The sequence below is a fragment of the Pholcus phalangioides genome, unplaced genomic scaffold (assembly GCF_987345545.1).
Source record: "Pholcus phalangioides strain wild (caught in Gottingen) unplaced genomic scaffold, Ppha-v1.0 ptg000007l_1, whole genome shotgun sequence".
NCBI classification, from domain to species: domain Eukaryota; kingdom Metazoa; phylum Arthropoda; class Arachnida; order Araneae; family Pholcidae; genus Pholcus; species Pholcus phalangioides.
This window is the reverse complement of record NW_028301600.1, coordinates 63,362,451-63,384,283: the sequence shown is the minus strand read 5'-3', so window position 1 is coordinate 63,384,283 and position 21,833 is coordinate 63,362,451. Positions and strand designations below refer to the sequence as shown.

General features: G+C 34.8%; 1 protein-coding gene across 1 annotated transcript in view; it reads left to right on the top strand.

Moving 5' to 3' along the window:
• Positions 1–21,833, top strand: part of LOC149085614 (uncharacterized protein C12orf56-like) — a 42,566-nt gene that overhangs the window by 17,338 nt on the left and 3,395 nt on the right. Inside the window, exons 2-10 of the mRNA XM_089233756.1 lie at positions 10,720–11,288; positions 11,382–11,576; positions 13,996–14,113; positions 14,761–14,816; positions 15,046–15,208; positions 17,577–17,680; positions 20,032–20,121; positions 21,173–21,314; positions 21,690–21,764. Coding sequence (XP_089089882.1) covers positions 10,720–11,288; positions 11,382–11,576; positions 13,996–14,113; positions 14,761–14,816; positions 15,046–15,208; positions 17,577–17,680; positions 20,032–20,121; positions 21,173–21,314; positions 21,690–21,764 — 1,512 coding nt within the window. The remainder of the gene's footprint in view (positions 1–10,719; positions 11,289–11,381; positions 11,577–13,995; positions 14,114–14,760; positions 14,817–15,045; positions 15,209–17,576; positions 17,681–20,031; positions 20,122–21,172; positions 21,315–21,689; positions 21,765–21,833) is intronic.

Here is a 21,833-nt window from a genome sequence, read left to right as displayed (position 1 = left end):
GTGAAAAAAATAACAACCAACTGAATTTACCATGATTAGAACCCGGAAGTTCAGGTAAAATGTCATAAATGCCTGCTTTTGACTATTTTCGAACCTTTTTTTTTTATAAAAAAACCTTTTTTGAATTTTTGTTGCCATAAATTCCTATTTGAGCATTGTTTTAAGGTTGTTAGTGAATTTCAGAGGTCATATTTTGAAGAAATTGGATATTTTGTATATGGAGAGCTTAAGAAAATCTGATCTTTTTTTTTAAAATTTCTAACTCTTTACATTAATTATTGTCAGAAAATCACCCCCTCCCTTCCAGCCCTACTTGAAGGCGAATAGGTGCAGGTGCCTGAGAGATAGAAAATTTAGTGTTGCCCTGCATTAACTTTGCTTTGTCCGGATGGTGTTAAACATGGATGTTTTGTCTCAGACAAACGCATCAAACGACTTTTTTGGCTCACCCAGGCCGTGCAGGAGTTGCAAACAACCATGACAAGTCATTTTAGAAATTTAGTATTCGACTAAATTGACCAGAGACGCCCTCAGGGAGTGTGACAAGTGCGCAACACCGGGCCCTGCACTTGAAGTACATGTCCACACATGCGGTAATATGAATGAAAAAAAAGGTTAATTTGTTTACAACATGGTAGCTGTGTTTCAACTATAAAAATGATAATGAATTTTCAGAATAATGCAACAAATAAATGAGATTGACATTCGTAACTCGAAGAAGCTCCAGAATCATTTTCCTCTATGGGCTGCTCCACGTCTGGTAATGCTGGCCCTGGAATCGACCTAATTTTGAGGGAGTACAAAGACTTTATTTCTAGCATGAAATCAATTTAATTTTGAAAATAATGCATATAATATATAATAATAAGCTATAATTGAAGCAATAGACAGAGTAAATTCAACCATTTTTAACCAGTTTTTTGGACGCTTAATACCTAGACCTTTAGTTATTTTTCCTTGCTTCGATTAATTACAAAAGCGTTTTCTTAGTGCCTATTTTAAGCATTTTTTGTGCCTATTTGCCTGCCTACTTTGACCATTTTTAGTGCCTAAACTTCCGGGCTGTAACCATGATAAATGAGAGACGATTAGTTAATTCTAGTTCTCTTTTTGGCCAGTGATAAAGATCTTGACTGTCATATACAAATATGTTCATACATAAGCTAGAAAACAACAAATTGTATATATATATGATAATAACTGATAGTATTCCCAAAAGGGTCACTTTGGCAATTTTTCTGTCTTTGCGATTGTACGATAATATCTATTCGAGTAAGGTAGAAACACTTGTCCACCATGGCTTGATGCTGTTGGTTTTTGGCTCGTTCTGCGATAGTTTTTTTTTCTTTATGCATTAATGAAGACTGAAAATCGTTTATCAGGCTATTTTGGTTTTGCTAATAAATAGTCAGCTCAACGAAGCTTCACTTTGTATTTCCAGATGATAGATCTTTTCGATAGAACAGGTCATCAATTCCAAGGTCCGCTTATTTTAGTAATGCTAGGAAAAACAGTATGTGATATAAGGGAGCTTCCATTTTTATCTTGTGCACTGTTTTGGCAAATTGGTTACTAGCGTTTGCGATGAGAATGTGTTTTTTAGTTAGCAATGACTCGTACTTCATTGCGAGAGAGCATGATATATATGTATGTATGAAGTGAGCTTAAGCTGTAAATTTATACACGACAACGAATTCAACTTTTCAATATTTTAATAGCTATTTTTTTCCGTGTCGGTTAATATAATGGCAGCTCGTTGTTTTAGCTATTAGAAGACGATTTTCTCAATTTTTAGGGCATGAATAAAGGGTCAAAAATGAATCATTGAGTACCACACACACATTCTCCCATTACCATTCCATACCCTACTTGTATTCTTGATATTTTTTATTCTGAAGCTATGTGTGTGTATTCGAATGCCTCTTTGATTTATTCTACAATGTCGTTGTTTTTGGTTTTCCTTCTGGGTTGAAGAAAACTGTTAAACTAATTGTCTCTGTTATTATGAAACAAAAATCTAATTCGTTAATTAATCAAAGCAGAATAAAATGTGTCTGCTCATCTGTGAAGTTCTGGAACACAGGATATCCCGTAAATTCGTAAGTACGTTGCGGTTTGCGAAAAAGTTATTCTCACACGAAAAGGTTTTTTTTAGTACAGAAAAAAAATTAGTTTAAGTTTTTGTCGATAAAGGGGGCTGCACGAAAGCAAATCACAAGAAATATGCAAATTCTACAGAAGGCATGGTGTACGATTAACAGCTCATTTCTGAATCTTCCTGTTACTGGATTTCTGTGGACTACGTGCGAAACTGTCGGATGCGCTTCACATTTTCGTCTGACACGCAGGGACGGCCAGGGGATTTCTCTTTACACAGACAAACCGTGTCTCGGAATTGTTTATACCATCGCTTAATGCTCTGGGTGGTAGGAAGTTCAACACCAAGGTATTGTCGACGAAAAGCACGATGAACAGTTGTTACGGACTCACACTTCGCGAAGCTTAGAACACAAAACAATTTCTGTTGTGCAGTCGTCATCTTGACAAACACTGAAGTGGCGGCCGAAGAAAGATTGTTAGCGGTACCTGTCAGCAACTGCGTGAAACTCGAGATTTCCTTCTTTCTACCTCTACATCATTCGATCAAAACGGATTAAAAGCTTATTTAACAACCATATTTTTATGGGCATCTTTTTATCAGCCACCTCGTTGGGCATTTTGCCTGTTGTGGCGTTGTATTTGTATTTGTATTTGAATATTTATGATTTTTTTAAATCGGATGATTTTTTTTGAAACACCCTGTATTATAATTCATTAGTTGATTAATAAAATTCAATTAGTAGTTTTGACTCCGTAAAAGGGTTTACCACATTATACCTGCATATAAAGTAGCTAACTTCATTAACTCTTTCGGTGATCAAGTGGTGAATAATACTGATGTCATTGTGTGTGTATGTGCAAATACACAGAAGTCTTCAGAAGAACAAAAACAGGTTAAGAGTTAAAAAATATAGTGAAGGAAATTTTTGGCAAGACAAAAAATGCGTTGCAGTGATTTCAGACTGTACTCGATAAAATATCGAAACAGAGAGACGGCTATATACAGGGTGGGCAAAAAGTCCGTAAAAACTTTAAAAATGAATAAAAACCGGAAAAAATCGAAATAAAAACGGTTTGCAGGGTTAGCATCGCTAGGTCACGGGAATTTTTTTAAAACAGGAAAAAAAAACCTTAAAAAAACAGCCGATAGGCGCTGGCGTACACAAGTCAAAGAAAAGATACGCAAATGACGAACAGAATGCCTCCAAATCGTTTATTACAGCCGTATGTGTTCTGCATGACCACCATCACAGGGTATAACACATGGCAGGCGAGTCACAAATCCAGCAACGGCAGAGTGCAGCAGGTCCGCGTGCATGGTTTATAACGGTAAACTGATTGTGGATTAGGAGCGCAAGTTCTTATGACCGTCTCATTTGCATATTTTCACCGAAGTCGCTCGTAGCAGCGCCACCTATCGGCAGTTTTTTTAGTTATTTTTATGTATTAAAAAATTCCCGTAACCTAGCGATGTTAACCCTGCAAACCATTTTTTTTATTTCGGTTTTTTCCCGGTTTTTATTAATTTTTAAAGTTTCTACGGACTTTTACCCACCCCGTAGAACGATATATCCTTCACATCGTAGTAAATGATATTATCGTTCTACCAGAGGATCTTTTTTTTAATGGGACTATATGGTCGATTCCAGAAAAGATTGAAAAAGCATCGTTGTAGAGAGACTTGTCGTCATATCGAGTATCGTTGTAGTAAGGTTTCACTGAACTCAACACTCTTGCAATAAAAACTCTAACATAATCTATATCTGGTGAACACAAGAATTGGTTCACACAAGCAGTTAATATTTTGGCAATTTTAATAATCTAGTGGTGTATTATGTACGTATGCTCTCAGTGTATATAGTGTCTGTGTTACCTCGATTCATCAACAAATAAAACCTTCTTCCCAGTAAAATTACACTTCGAATGCTGTTGATTAAACAAATTTCCTGAGACTAGTAAATAAGTAAAATTCAGATATATTGTGTGCATGAAACCACGAAAACAGTTGGTAATCAGATATCAGACTATATACTAACGTTTTTATTTTCATTATTTTCGATCACTATGTTTATTGGTATCAGTAATTCATGGGTACCAAGAACAAAAACATGAGAAAATAATTGCTTGCACTGACCATCAATGATTACACACTAAGGACGATAACAGATGCTCACACGCTACTGTGAGAGATATCTGCTCTTGACATAATAACCTATATCTTGCCACCCTCTCCCCCTTAGCAACTTGCGGTTGCGAAGGAAAAGTTTGTTGCTCTGTTTTTGGGCAACCTTGATGGCGCCGAATACTTACTCAACCCTTCAACACAACGATATAGTGCTATGTCTATTTCATTCGCGTGCCGATTAAAATAAATGATTGAGAAAAAAAAATGTAATTACGGGAATGAGTATGAGTGGTTTTGAAATTATAGCAAACTCAAATTTCTAGAATACAAATTACTTATTGAACCAAATTATTTCAATATGAGGAAAAAAACATTATCATCATTGGTTCTCATTCACACTGGTTTCCGTAAATTAAGAACAAAACAGAAAGTTCGCGGTAACGTGGAAAATTTTTGCCTGTTTTAACTAACGAGCCAACAGCACGTCGTGTACAACGTGGGGCCCGGTGCAAAAAGAAATAAAAGAAGTAGAGTCGTTTCCACTTGGGAAAGTAGGGCATTTGCCCAGAGCCCCCCCCCCTCCTTAATTTTAGAGGATTCAAAATTTTAACAATACATATTCCGAGGCTTAGTTCGTCCTGGACTGCAGTATGCTGCAAGGTTTTGAAGACCATACCTACAGAAGGACATACGCTTGGTTGAATATGTGCAGAGCTACGCGTGTCCTTATTGGCACACGGGGCTTGAGTTATGAAGAGAGACTTAATTTTTTGAATATGTTTACATTGGATGAACGCAGGTGTCGGGGAGATATGATCGAAGTGTTCAAAATTTTGAGCCGGATAGATAGGATGGACCATGAATTATTAGTACACCTTCAATCGACTGCTTCGACAAGGGGACACCAGTATCGATTGGTAAGGGACAATGCGAGGTTATGGTATCGCAGGGAATTTTTCTCTAATAGGGTTGTTAATAAATGGAATAGCTTACCCCGGAAGTAGTAAATTCTAACACAATTGACACGTTTAAAAAGAAATACGATAAACATGTTGGGGTAAATCGAGAAGCTATCCATACTTGAATAAGACAACCATAAGTATTCTTTATGGACATTGTATAATATTTTATCATGTATATATATATATATATATTGTATTTAATTGAATTTTTAATTGGGTTGCTGTATTTTTGAAATATATGACATCCATATTTGTTATGGGCATCTTTTTTCTCAGCCACCTCGTTGGACGTTTTGCCTGTTGTGTCGTTGTATTTGTATTTGTATTATAAATAACCAAAGATCATTGATTCCCAGTTGGAGGGGAGGGGCTAATTCCTGCTTTGTCCAGGGCCTTACCCCAATATATCTAGTTTGGGCCCTGAATCGAAGGTCCCTTTACGATACGAATAATTTTCTCTGATTCGTCATATTATGGCTCGTCTACACCTGCGTGCTATGCGTTGTCCTTGAGTGGTTCGCTGAAATTGTCCACCAATGTGTACGGATGTGCCGAAGTATTTCATGACGAGCCAAGCAACGCGCACTAAACGAATAGGCAATTTAGATGGATCAAATTGCGGTTGGCACATCAAAGAGGCTTGCGTTGCGTCTCTAGGAATTGGTATGGTGGAAGGCTAATGCGCTTCTGCGATCGCAACCGGTTTGCGCGTAGGTTGAAAAAGAAGAGAAGCAAAGCAAAAATCCGGCGCGCGCGTATCTATTTATTATCCCACGGTCAAAGCGAGTAAGCAAGAAACACCTTTTTGTATATTTGCATGAACATTTTTATAGTAAAGAGTTCTGCTCCCTTGTTTTATTACCACAAAATCATTTAAGTTTAAAATCAAAATTTTCCATTCCTATTACCATAAGTGCAAGGCACTCATAAACGCGGGACCTCGTCTGCCGCACACCCCTAAGGGCAGCTATGATTGTGTAAAGTGTGTGAAATGGAGTGTAGATAAATTTCAAGACAATTATTACACACGAAAATAGAAAACTGGATGCGTCAGTTTGGTATAGGAAGTGTATTTTTAAATTCTACAGTGGTGTTCTGTCAATGATGATAATGGAAGATGATGTCCTTCCAATGATGATAATGGAAGATGATGTCCTTCCAATGATGATAATGGAAGATGATGTTCTGTCAATGAAAGTAAGGGCGTGTATAGATGTAAGTGCTCCGTTGAGAAATCAACTTTGCAAAATATCTGAGCTTGTCAATGCCAAAATAAGTGGCTTTTAAGGAGGTGAGATATCTCATCGATGCACCGCTGAGAGTGTAAATAATATAATGTTCAAGTAATATAAACATTATAAAAGTACGGTACGGACATGTGAATGGGACCTATAAAATTCGGACTTTCCGTACAGAATACTGTAATAAGTCTGTCCGTCTTGTAACTTTAATGTGCACTAACACATTAAATCTCTCTCTCTGGCACGTGCACCGGGATGAAACATCCTTAAATGTATATTTTTAGCTTCAGCATACTTATTTTAATCTACATTGTTTTGTATTATTTTGGAGTCTCCGTTTATCGAATTAAAATTTGAATGTATATTTCTGATACATTTTGTTCCGTTGATTCCGATAATTTGTTTTCTATAGTCATCAATTATAAAGAAGATTTTATTAAGAAATGATGTTGAAGTGTTCCCGCGCTCAGCAGGAAAGCCATCTGTTTGACACGTTGCTATAGAGTTAGTTTCCCAGTGACCAAACAGTTCTATAAACACGTACTCGGATTGGTTGAATACAAATTGAATCGATCTCGGCTTTAAGCACGCACTATTTCGTACCATCCTGTCCAATAACAGTAAAATATCCAATTTTTTTCCCATATTTAGAATGAAGCGAGGAATAAGGAATTGGGTAGAAGATAGAGATAGAGAGAGAGAGAGAGAGAGAGAGAGAGAGAGAGAGAAGAACTCTTCACACAAATGGTCATTTTTTTCTCCTAAATATTTACTTGGTTGTTAAGAGATGGGTATTTGAACTGATCCCCTGCACTACCATGTAATCCATTCATTTTGATATAGGGTAAACTCAGTGAAGCTAATAATTCAATGCATTTTTACGACTTTTTATGAGACTAGTGTCTACTTAATAGGCAGTTTTTCCTCTACCTTATTAATTCTTGTCAATAGCAACAGCATTTGTTTTGGGGGAAACATTTCTTGCTTTATTTTATCAAATATTAATCGAGTATGAGTGGCTTTATCTGTTAATAGATGGTATTTAGAGATACTGTATTAAATTACTGGGATAAAACAACTTTTTTTGGGTGTTTCTGGTAAAATTAGTTCATTGAAAAAATTATTTATAATTCTGAATTATTTTACTTATATTATGTAGCAAATATTATAAAAGATGATATCGAGAAATAAATATGTAAATTTTTTTCCAAATCAATAGTTGGTAGTCAGTTCAAAATTTACAAAGGTTTTTAACAGCTGGCTGATGCAAAGACATATTTAAGAAAGACAGAAGAGTTCTACCGCCCTTGGGGGGAATCGAACACACGTCCTCTCTCTTGCCGGGAGTGCGCCCCTGGACCACTAGACTACAGAGGCAACGAATATCGCGATCTTTCCTTGGAACTCGTGTGCACTGAACGGTAATAGATGGATGGTCAGACCTAATTCATGCCAAAGCTTACAATTGCTGACACTGTCACCAGATGGTGACTTAGCCGAGGATGATGTCACCCTCCGCTATCCATAAGAAGCTTTTAACAGCTGGCTTCAAAATTTTGAGAACACATTTTCACCTGTAAAGTTTGCTTTTTCGCAACATTGTACTTATTGCAAACGAAGCTACTTCATAGGGAAAACTGATTTCTTTTACTTAATTTGGGAAAAGAAAACTATTTTTCCATTGCAAAAATTAATAAATGTACTTTTTAGTTTTATTTAATTATAGTTTATATATATTTTATATATACACGGTGAACTCCAAAGTCGATAGACTTTAAGAATAATTCTTAAAAATAGAGCAAGCTATCATTGTATTATACAGTTTGTACTAATGTTTATATCATGAATCCAGATTTTATTTGACAACCATAAATTAATTCTAAGTTTCACCGATGAGTAGCGCTAACTCTCTCATTACATTTTATACATGACATTTAATGAAAAAAAAACTTGTTTAAATGACGTACGGTGTTTCAAAATGCCAATAGAATGTCTTTTTCATTTATTGTGAAGCTACTATTCGAAATTTTCTGGTTTGCGACAGAGTAAAGTTATAAGATATTTCTTGCTAAAAGTTTTACATTCTGCATATTGTGATGTAAAAAATGCACTTATATTTTTGTAGATTGTGTTTAGGCAGAAATGTCAGAAAGGAATAAACATTCTATGATTGATTTTAAAATTCAGTTAAAATATGAAAAACTATCGCGAAAGTAGGAAAATTTTGCTCTTATGTTTGAACCTAGAAATATTTTTGGGGTATTCAAACATCACAGAAAAAGTTTGATGTTTTTTAAATCATTTTTCATATTTTACTTGCATTTCAAAATGAACCGCAGAGTTTGATCCTTTTTAGACACTTTTGGTGGATCCATTATAACGTTACTGTAAATTATTTCATAAAGTAATCAAATTAAATATAGTAGTCATTGACAGAGAACTTCGCCACACCCTATTGTCAGTTAACAGTATCGACGTTTTCATCGTAGTATTCTAGCTGATATCTGACCTAGAAATTTCATCAACGCCTTATTTTTCTGACATTTGGCAGACGGGGGAAAAAGCAGCTCACATGAAATAAAAAAATGAATGAAAAACAATATAGCCAAACAGTTTTTTTTGCAGTTAACCTGAATTCTGAAATCGATAATCCCTATGAGACATCATCTATCATCGTCCATGTAATCTTAAAAATAGACGGCCTTCACTATCAGGTTTTTGGAAAGGGTCATAGGAATGAGAGGAACACACACACAGTCTCATGTGCAGGTGTGAAAAGTTTTTTCCCCCCGAAACAATTCAATTTAATCATCTTGTCCAAGATATAGGAGCAATTGAAAGGTTACGATCACTCCAATTTGTATCACGTGGAGGGCGATTCCTGTACTTAGGTTTGGTATTCACTTTCCCTTTACTCCTGATTTTTTTTATTACAGACGGAGAAGCTTCTCTACTGAAACATGTTTGGTCTAGTTAAAACGATTCGACATCTACTAACCCACTTAAAGTCATCGTTAAAGCTCTTGTAACGACATTACGAGACCTTGAATTAATATAGAAAGAGGATGAGTACTACACTGAGAAAGATCATGACAGAGGAAACGATATGTTTTAGTGGAACATGCACTGGCCTTCCTCCAATTAATTGACCTTACATTTTGCTGATATAGTTTAGTTTGATAGGAAACGAACAAATGTAAAATAAAATAATGTAATTGTTGAACTGAATTATATATGGATGACGATGTTCAGCTCCAAGGCTATTGAAATCCCACGTAAAATATATATTAAACTAAAGATAAAAATGATAAAACAGTAGACGCGATTTCAATTATATATTATTCTGCCATATCAAATGCATTATTTTTAAATTACAGATTTGAACTATAATAATTTGGATTTTTTATTGTTTCTGTCTAAAATATTGAAATTGTTACATGTTTTAACAGATTTGATGTTTTCGGAATTGCAAAATTGCTCGATTTTCTACATTTTGAAGTGTACATTGAAAAATTTCCCCAACTGGTTTAAAAATATATAACATAGGTTACGTATAAAATGGAACAATTTAATAATAATCACATGGTCACCATAATTTTCCATGGAAATATAATTTCATTGAAAATAAATAACATAAGTTGCGAAAAAAATGAACAGTTTCAATGTTTCAATAATCATCACATGGTCAGCTTCATTTTATACGGATGTATTTCATCGTTTTACTAACTTGTGATTATTTTTTCGTTAAAACTTCTTGTTTTTTCCTGTACATGCAATAAGCCTCGAAGAATATTGGTTTTCATAAACTATATAAAGAAAATCAAAAAAATAATAACTCCTTAATTGGAGTATGTTGTTGAGAAAATAACACTGATTGTCAGTTGCACTTCATCCCCTAAGTGTCAATTGCATACAGTATTCGTGTTCAACCTCGTGCACAACTTGCAACAGAATGTTTAACAGATCTCCTGCTTCTTGGGCGTGCTACCAAAGAGCCCTTGTTTTCAAACTTTTATATGCATTTCAGTCCTCACAAAACAGCTCTTTCCACTTCACAAATCTCCACACTGAAAAAAAAAACACAACACTAAGCTGCACTTGCACACTTTTTGATCTTTTTGCGCGGCTCTCTATAATATCTACACGCATATGTGCGTCTGTTAATACGCAAAATGAGCAAGCAAAATGATACGCAATGGAATTAAAAAAGTTTTTTCTGTCATTATTTAACATGCCTTCCATTTGGGTTTTTATTGATAACTTTATTAATTGCCATTGTCTTATATTTCAGGTACACGAAGGTGCATTATTTCTGAAAGGAGAAGACAGGGAAAATGCTCAACACATTAGAATAACGTTTAAATTGTCTCAGAAAAATAATGCAATCGGATTCAGACAACCATCTATAGTGACTGATGATTCAGTGCAAGCCGACTCAACCAGTGTACTTTCAGATGACGTATCCATTGCATCATCAAACACAAGTCCAATTAGTGATTCTGAAAGGAAACAACGCAAAATGAGAAAGTTTTTGATGTCTCTGTCGTGGCCGAAAAAGAAGACTACCGTTCATCGCTTTGGAAATGGGATTGATCCAATGCGTTCATCTTCAGCTCAAGCGTTTGCCGATACAACTTCATTAGTGTCAAGTATTAGTGATGAAAGAACTCATTCATCCACTCGATTGTCTTTCAGCAAACTGTTGCCTTTCGTGAGACTTGTTGATACTGGTGTAGTCAGTCCAGAGTGTTCACTGGATTCTACTGAATCTACTGTTGCATCTACGCCGCATTCTCCAGTACAGCAGTCACATTCGATCTTCAATGCAATAAACGATTCTGATTGGAGAAGAATAAAAAGGTGAGATATGCATGAATAATATAAGGTGATACCACAGCAACAACAAATCACCCAAGACTTCTAAAAAGAGCTTATATAAATCTATATTTTCAGAGCGACTTCTACGAATATAGATGCGGTTCAAAACGACACAACTTCGTTATCAAGTAATACGAATAGTTTGATATCTGACCTAACTATCCGATCAGAGCCTATAGGCAGATCAAGAACAGTCTTGGGAAATTATGGCGATCACCAAACAAATCATTCCACCGATATTTTGAGGAGTATATCCAGCTCAGAGCACGAGTAAGGTTTATTATTTTCATGATAACTTAAAAAAGTTTACTGTGATCTGTTAATTTTTTAGAAGTTAACAACGATGCAACGTGGAGGCATCCACGAATGATAATTATTCACGAAAAACATAATTAAAACTTGAATTCAATGATTTCGACAATTTTGAGGGAAAAGGTTTTTTTTTTTAAATCAGCCGTTCAGACATTTTATGTGATCTATTTTAGATTAAACATCAGTAAGATAGTGTAACTTTATAAACTCATGATAATTTAACTCAACACACAAAGCTTTCACCAAAAATTATTTGTTTTTGGGACTAGCGAAATGTTTTGAAAAAGAAGGTAACTAGCACACGTGCGAAAAATAAATTAACAGCTTGGAGCTTGGTGTTTGGCAAAAATCCCAAAACTGTCAAAAAAGGAACATCTACTACTATACCTTTTAGTTCAGACCTTTCGTACAATCCATCATCATTTTTTTTTTCGTCACTGTCCGCCACAGATATATGAGCTTTGAGTATCGCGACATATAATTACGCTCCAAATCTCGTGGTGTTTAGAACGCGAACGTCCTTCAATTACATCTTTAAAAAAATGTATGCAGAATTTTGTTTTAAATACAGAAATTTTTATTAATGAATTTTTCTTTCTCATAATAAAAAATCGAAACCGAGAGTTTATTATTCACATTTATTTCTAACTTCCGGTCCTTAATAAAAAAAAAATGACAGCAGTTGGAAACATACGTCTTTTTGGGTTGGCAAACAGTGGCTGTTATCTTTATTATTGATAAAAGCTTGTCTATACACGCTGACGATTGATAAAATCATATTTACTCAGCGTTTATTTCCCATATGCTCTGCGGTTTTTACGTATCTTATACAGGATGTTCTGCTAATGGACCGACAAACTCAGAGGGTTGTTAGTAGGCATCAAGAGGAACAAAAATTGCAATGGAACATGGTGTCGCAAACCACGTTGAGAGGGTAGAAATTGCGAAAAAACGCATGCAGGCTCTGAGTCCAGAGGAGACAAAAGGTGGATGCCAGTTGATCGCTGAATGCGTTCGTGGGTTCGCTCACCATATCTGGCGTAAGCAGCGTCGCGAAACGCATGCGCTGGGGAAGGATCGCGCGCTGCGGACGACGTAAATTAGCGCTATTGCGGTAGTGAGCACGCGTAGATGTTACATACCCAAGAGGTGGATTGGACGCGCGGGACCCGTTGCTTGGCCTCTACGTTCGCCGGATCTCAATCCGTGTGACTTTTTCCTATGGAGTCATCTTAAATCACTCGTTTATGTGACGCCTGTGGACACACCAGAGGATCTCACAGCGCGGATTGTCGTCGCTGCAGCAGACATCAAAAGCATACCTGGTATTTTCGAGTGCATCCGGGAATCGATTTTACGTCGTTATAAACTGTGCAATGACGTCAGCGGCCGCCATTTCCAACAACTGTCGTAATAATGAATCAAATAAATCTTTTTCTAGTTAGTATTGTACTTTTTGTCGTTCCAGCGTGACGTGAAAACCTGCATGCGTTTTTCGCGATTTTCACCCTCTTATCGTGGTTTGCGACACCATGTTCCATCGCAATTTTTGTTCCTCTTGATGTCTACTAACAACCCTCTGAGTTTGTCGGTCCATTAACAGATGACCTTGTATAGATTGATGCAATGCAAAGTACAGAATATGCACAACGCTAAAATACATGTTACATTCCGTACATCCCATGAAAGCCTTTTTTTATGTTTCAGCAGGGAAACTATTTTAAATCTTAATTTGTTACTGAAGCCCAATGATCATTTGAATCGCACAATGGTTCCATTCAACTGTTCTGGCTCTTTGACAAGAGTTTGCCTTAGAAATGATTTTAAGCGATCTCTGCGATTTAAGCGGTGCCTCTTCCAACACTTAGTAAGTGTAAATACTGTATTGTTATTTGCAGTCTAATAACATAACTTATGGAATAACGAAAATAAATAAATATCCATTGATTGCATATCAATTTTCATACTGTATTTATATTCAGCCAGAATTAACTTTTATAAATGTATTACAAGGAAACTGAACCAAAAAAATCAGACAACTTATACGTTATATGCTTTATGGGCATCTTTTTATCAGCCACCTCGTTGGGCATTTTGTCTGTTGTGGCGTTGTATTTGTATTTGTATAAATACTATAAAAACAATTTATTAGAACTTTGTTTATTATTTATTCCTGAGAGAGAGAGAGAGAGAGACTCATATAAATTTTTTACCTGTGTCTGATATTTCATGACAGAGACCTCCAAAACAATCAGGTTTTTATTTTTTGCAAGGGATAAATATTTATGTAAAATATATCTTGATATTATATTTTTTAATGAATAGATGCGTTTTCTCACCATTTCAATTCCATAGTATCATGTAGTTTCTTTTCCAGAGAATCCATATCGTTAGATGGTTCTTTGTTGGTTGAAAGTGAGTTAAACCTGTATATTTTAAAGCGTCACTCTGGATTTTTTCGGCATTTAAAATCAACTTGGACAAACAGTCTGCTAGTGAGTTTCATATTTATCGTATGTTCAATTCAATTTACATTTAACAAAAGTGCATAACTATACCCATTTTGTTATCCATACTTAGAATAAGACAACCATAAGTATTCTTTATGGGCATTGTATGATATTTATCACGTGTATATATTGTTTGTAATTTTTGTTAAGTGCATTTTTATTGGGTTGCTGTATTTTTGAAATATATGACATCCATATTTTTATGGACATCTTTTTCTCAGCCATCTCGTTGGGCATTTTGCCTGTTGTGGCGTTGTATTTGTATTTGTATGTCTTTTCACTTGGATTTTCACGGAAATTAAGATATCGTTGTGTTAAGATATAAAAAAAACAAGTTTTCAAAAAATGAAGTTAATCTTTTTGTGAAAAAGACTCATCTTGGCCATACATCAAAGCGGCCGCTTTTTACTGTTGTATTGTTGTATTAAGTAACATGCATAATTTAAAAAAAAAATTACTTTTACTCAAAAAATTTCCAATACGGTTAAATGACAATTGAATCAAAACTTTTTAGTAATTGTGTGTCTTAGTTTCGTAATAAATATCGTGAGATGTAATTTTTGTATGAGGAAATATATTGATGTTTTTTTTTAAATTTCCCATCAAACATTTGATTTGATTCTTTGTTTCAGAAACAGACGTTAGATTTGGATAAATGCAGAAATTCCAGATTTTCAAGTGACTCAAGGTAATATAGACTTAACAATATAGAACATTACAAGATATATAGACGCATTACCTTTTACTTATTAAAAAGTAAATAAATTCACTGGATATTAGACACAAGTTTCGTGCTTTGCAAGTGACTAACTCCTCGACTCACAAACTCTATAATGATTAAAATGTACGATTGTATGCCTCTGTATTGAACTTGTATGACTTTGTTTCACACTGTTTTGTTGGATGATCTATTTTAGGCAACACATAGAACAAGTTCTTCAGGACCTGCATAAAAAACTCACTCTAGAAAATGGATCCATGTGTTATTCTGAAAACAGTTTTTTACAAATTCGGAATCTCGCTGATAGAATACAGAAAGAAATCGGACGTTCGCCGTTAGGAAAAAAAGTCTTCTGGAAAGTAAGGTGTCTTCTTATAGTTTATATACATGCATGTACTTGATATATAGTCAGAGATAAACGCAAAAGGCTGGGGGGGGGGCGATAGTGAAAGCTTGGGGGGCATGATGATGATGATGATGATGATGATGCCAATTCATATACAGGATGGATACTATCGATCGCTCAATAATAACACCCGTGATTCCTTGAGAAAAATTAATACGCAAAAGTGTTTTCAGTTTTTTGATTTGACCAGTAATTATGGAGTTATAACGCATTAAAAATTGATGACGTCACTTTCGAATCATTACTAAATTCAGCGAACGTGCACCAAACGTAAAACTTGGCGTTTTCAAGACGATAGCAATGCTACAACCGTGAGAGTAATCAAGCAAGCTAAAGCTGTGCAAACCAGTTTTTTTAATTGGCCTTTCCCTCATAAAATTTGACTTAACAGTGAAGGAAAGAAAATTTCTACATTTGGCAGAAAGGTGTTGATTTTGGGAAAACAATTTTTCCAATACAAATACAAATACAACGCCACAACAGGCAAATTGCCCAACGAGGTGGCTGACTTAAGAACATCATGGATCCCCGAACCCTTTTTTACCCTACCTACGAGCCCTACCTACTAATGCTACACCACACATGCACCCCGCCCACAACCCCCCGCGGAACCCCTAACGAATCGGTACATGCGGGAATGTGCGTGTAGTGAAACCTGACGTGAAGTTTCTCTGTAATGCTTGTTATGTGTAGTGCCAATAGTTCTCGTTTAGCTAATACTTTACAAATCTGGTGATAAATTTGCCAATAAATATATTGGAGCGAAGGAAACACGTAATATGACAAGGTCAACATTACTCTACAGCATGGTTTCCCAATCTTTTTGTCCCATTCCCCCTTCTTCAGAAATGTTTGTCTCCCATCGCCCCCCCCCCAACGCAATCTAACCCATACAATCCTATGTTATCCCCGTAGCTTCTACCTCCCTCCTGGAACATTCTATCGCCCCCAGGGGGCGCTAATGCCCACGTTGGGAATCACTGCTCTACAGTCTACACGAAGAGGAAAAAGCGCCAATCGTGAAAGAAAATAACTGAACTTGTCTTCTAACGGGATTGAATATTTCAGTTTATCTTCAATTAGCGGCAACCCGCTTCATGAGGAAATTTTTTTCGTGAAAATTTTTTTCAAAATAATGTGAATCATTTCAAAATGTTATGGTAAATATGATGAATCCGGTTATTGTGCCTAATACCCGGTTACTATGTATAATCGCCGACCACTTTGATAAGTTTAATAAATTTCCCCAAATTTATCACTTTTAACAAGGAACATACATAGTACCGAAGCGTCGTCGGTATAAACATAATAAATCGTAATAAATTCGCCACATTTGCCTGTTATCATGCATTATTGCCATTTCGTATTGTTATTTTCGTAAATATAATAAATCTGTCCTATTGCCGAAAGAGGTTTACTATTTAGATGACCGTACTTTTGAGCCAGAGTCTGAAGTGGATACAATGAACTCTGATTCAACGAATTTTTCCGGATATCCCTTAAATAACTCCTATAGTTTATCCCTATTTGACTAATTCCGATCATACCCCAAAATAACGAACTCTCATTTAACAAATTTTACGATATCACCCCGATATAACGAACATTTTATTCAACAAATTCTTGGATTTAACTTTTTTTACAAATGTTCAATATGACTTCTTCACCCCGTAGGATGTATGAATGTCAGACAAGGATGCATGAACTCTTGCAAAATACGTTCTAATGGAAGTAGGATGCAAAAATTGTCCACTTTCATAGCCCCTTGCATGTAAAGGTAGTTTTTCAGTTGTTTTAACTCATCACAACGCTTCAGTGCTCGTAAGTTATGCAATTTATATGACTTGTAATACATTTGTTTTCTCAACACAGCACACTAAGCAATAGGATCATGAACAGTGGGCTAACATCATGCAAACGAAAGAACACAGAAAGTTTTCTGATAACTAGATGCCATTTTACTTCTTCACCAAAAGAGCTTCATAAACGATATACAGTACTAGGATCAATTGTTCATGATCTAAAACTCGGACATTTTCCTTTTACACACTGTATATTCCTGTATTACTTATCTCATTCTATTTATTTAATTTAAAAATATATATAATTCTGAAATAGAATGATTCTTTCTGAATCACCCTGTACTTTTTTAATTTCCAATAAAACCCAAATGGTTAATGAACAAAATATTGCCTTGAAAGGTTTGAATTTTCGTATTCTGCCAATCAAGTGCTTTCATTTTTGCTTATTTCTGATACACATGAGAGAGTTGAACATATAACTTTCCGTTGGAATAGAAATTTTGTCTTTTGTTATCATAGGATCCTCACTTATTTCCCGCTCTTGCGGAAAAACTACAGTGCCTTGTTCTTTCTCCAAATGATTTGGAACAGCATACAATCGGCTTTACGATGGACAAAATAAAGTGAGTGGTTTTTTTTTTATATGAATGTATACACAAAACATTATATAAGTCGGAAAAATAAAATTTATAGACCATATCATGTAGTATTTTGTTCTAGAGGAGGATAATTATTAAATCTCTTTACTAGGATATCGTCGTGATAATCGTAGCTATACAGACGTATATAATATATAGGGTGTTTCACGACGAGTGTCCGAAATGATCAAAAAATTTTAGATTTAGAGTAAAAATATGAACAAATATCAACAAAAGTGAGAAAATTCAGCTGTGACAGTTTGATTTCCGGAGCCCGAGTGGCATGGTGGTAAGATGCTCGTCTGCCATCGTGAAGGTTGTTGTCAGGGTCCCGGGTTCGAACCCAAGGGAGGATATAAATAAGATATTTTCCCAAACGAACTCGAGGCGACCACCGATAGACAGTACCTTCACTTCCAACCCATCTCACTAATGGCAGTAAATTGCAATATAGCGATATGGCCAGAGTAGGTGTTTGGTGAAGTAGTAGTTTGATTTCCGCAAAATGATAACTAGGAGAAATATAAAAATTAAGATTTTCGAGATGTCCGTTAATAAAACTTTCACCTCATGATATTTAAATTAAAGTTCGCTGAGATAGCGGTAATTGAAATTATTATATTTTTTTCCTCTTTTTATGAGTTAAAAGTCTAAAAAATTTCAAGACTTGGGAAAAAACTAGCTAGAGAAGTGACAAAAGCGAAAGATTTCAATCAGCGATAACTGAGTGAAATTTCATTTAAATTTACGGGGTAAATTTCTTTTGATATAATAAAAAACATTAAAAAACGTTGTAATAAACAAAAGAAGACGTAGATTTTGCTTATTCACATTTTTGATTGTAGGCCGTTAAAAAAAAAAATCGTTTTTTATTTTTCCTCCCTAATTATTATTTTGCAGATGTGCCACTAAACGCTTTTGTTGATATTTCATATTTTACTTTAATCTAAAAATCAACCGTATAATTTTTATTCCTACGGAAACTCTTCGTGAAACATCCCGTATTATACTTGCAAATACAGAAACAAGGAGGTTATTTCTTTTTTCGTAAAAATATAGAGAGAGTGCTCGTGATTTTTGTTGGCTGGTGCGTACTGTAATAACCAATCTTTTTTTGTTGATGTTTCACTAGATACATTCCCATCAATGACCTTCGGCTATGGTTGACACTCAATGGATGTCAGACGAACATTTACATATAACGATCATGCAAAACTCGAATTCTATCACGCGACTTTCTAAAACACATATTCGGCCACTGTAAATCACAATCCTCCATTTCGTCTCTGACGAAGGTCGAGGTACGCAGCATGTGTAGGAAAACTTAAAATTGTTTTAAAATGTGATTGTTACAAATAACGCATTATAAAACGCACCATCAGCTCAATAATATTATCAATCACATGCTGTCGTGCGAGCGTCTGTGTCTGCATGTTATAATACATAACAAATCTCCGATGCGTTTGTTCTACCCTTTTTTTAAGATAGTAGACATTTATTCAAAAAAGTATAGTTCACGCGATGCATTCATTCACGAAGTAATTTTTTTTTGATAAATTAAAAAGCATCGAAACAATAAAACCTTCCATAGCAAAAAACATTTTTGTAACATTCAATATGCAGGGCGTGTAAAGTATATTTTGAACCGTTGGTAATAGAAACATATTTTCAACTAGAAAAAGAGTATATAAATAACGTGCCTATTTTAGATATGTCATTCCTTCTACTAAAGACCGTATATCCACTGAGAATTTTTAATTTAAAAATTCAAAATTTAATTTTTTTATATGATTCTTCTATCCTCCTACTTCTAATCAGTAAGTTGTTGCCCTATCTTGTCCTGAGCTTATTTAAGCATGAAAAATTTTCCATAAGTTATAAGTGCGGTATTAAAAAATTTGAGTTAAAAACTGCTGAAAATGAGAAAAAGAACATCATATATTGAAGGGGCAAACTCGATAAAAAAATTTGGCAAAATACATTTGCAGTTGCAGTTTATTAAAACTTTTCCAACTTCTGGGATATACCTCCTTAACTTTCAATCAGCAATATCTCAACGAATATTGCACTTAGAAACATTGAATGTTTTTCGTTTCGCTGAAGAGAGACTGGGCAACAAGTTTCTAATTGGAAGATAGAGGACGGAGGACAGTATTAATAATTAAATTTGAATCAGCATATATATACGGCTCTCAGTAAAATGAATGACATGTCTGAAATGGGAGCGTCCTTCGAAATGATAAAAAATGTAAGGATATGAGTTTACAACTTGTATAATTTTTTCTATTGTTTATCGTATTACAGTAATAAGATATTTTTCCTTTATGTGCACCTAGAGCTTGTACATCCCTCGTCAGTGTATTGGCATGCGTATTGCAAGAATCTGAGTTTTGTCCTGGAAGGCCAAGGCATCTAACTTATAGAAAGTAAATTAATTTTTTGTCAATATTTGTTTCTTTGAAATAAATTTCGTTGCTGTGTAATTCAAAACTAAATTTTGAATGTCGGTCCAGATGTGAACATTCGACCCTAGTTCATAACATGGGTGTTATGTGGTGAAATAACCGAAATAGAAAGAGAGTACATGATTAAGAAAGATCTAGATTTTTTTTAACTTCAACGTATGCGCCTGATTGGAAACTGAAAGGGTGGTTCTATTAATAAAATTGTGCTTATGAGTTTTCTCGGATTCAAATGACATATAATTAGTCTGAAAAAGAAGAAACAGAGCGCGCCCGGAAATGTTGTCGTGGCCTAGTTCGTGATCCGAGCCAGTAAAATGCCCAACGTGATAAGAATAAACTAAATCTATGCATCGTAATTTGATGGCAGATTAAAAAAAAAATGTTAGTAAATATATAAAGCTAAATGAATCACGTTTCATAAAAGGTAATTAAAATTTTCTTTATATCTTTTCTGTTATTCGTAACTTTCGTTTTTATAACGCATTTCAATGCTTGTCAGCCAATAGAAAGTTTGATTAAATTATATATACTGCTTTTTGAAAATAAAACGTACACGGTAGAAAATAATTTTATCAAAAACGAGAGAAAAAAACCAACGTTTTAATTACTTTTCCTATAATTTGATCAATTGCTATTTCAGACAAGTTTGAGGGGAATTCGATTATGGGACTACAGAGTGGTATGAAGTGCTATAAACGAAAAATCGATAAAAGAAAAAATTTTTTTACTAGACAACCTAACATCTTTGTTGGAAACCTTAATTTTACAACTGGATCTCAAGAAAAATTTTAACTTTTCTGTTTTAATGGCCGCTGTACAAAGGCAGCGCAAATCGAAAAAAGAATTTCCTCAAAACAATCAGCAAATGAAAAACAAAGATTATGTAATTGTATACATATAATATTTTCGCTTCTTCCCTGTAGTAATGAAATGCATGATAATTTTATATTTTTGAGATCGTAGCACAAGGATGGTTTGGAATGATGTTCTCATTGTTATATAATTTTTTCAGTGGACAAAGAACAAAAGAATTGTTGACAACGCTCATTACCATGCCTTGGATACCACTTTCTTACAGAGAGTTAACGCTTCTAACTGTAACGTCTTATGACCATTATTGTTCCAGAGAATGGGAAAATTTTGTAGAAGCTCCAGTAAGACGCATATATTATATTTTTCATACAGTAAAATTTTAAAAATGTCTCATAAATTTATTTTTGCATAGTAAATTTAGAAAATTATTAATTTTTTCATCCTGAAAAATTCTTCATTATTCCAATTATTCGTGAGTATTCGTTTGAAATTGCTCGCAATCCCAATCGATAACTTCCCGGCAATTTACTACCGCGTTAAATCAAGAATGGTATGATTTTCTAAAGACAATATCGACATTAGTTTGAATATTTGTATAGGAGTATCTTCCAGTATCTTAAGTATTAAGTAAATTCTTTGAGGATATGTGTACAGTACATATATACTCATATATACGTGAATAAAAAAATTCAGTCTTATACGCATTTTCTTTTCAGTTGATTCGTTCTATTTCGGAGCTTACAAATATGAGTACGATGGCCCTCTACCAGTATTTTCAACTAGCTCTCGAAGTAAGTACAATTATAGAGAGAACTCCCTTTTATTGCTTACAAAAACTTCATTGTTACGTGTAAATATTA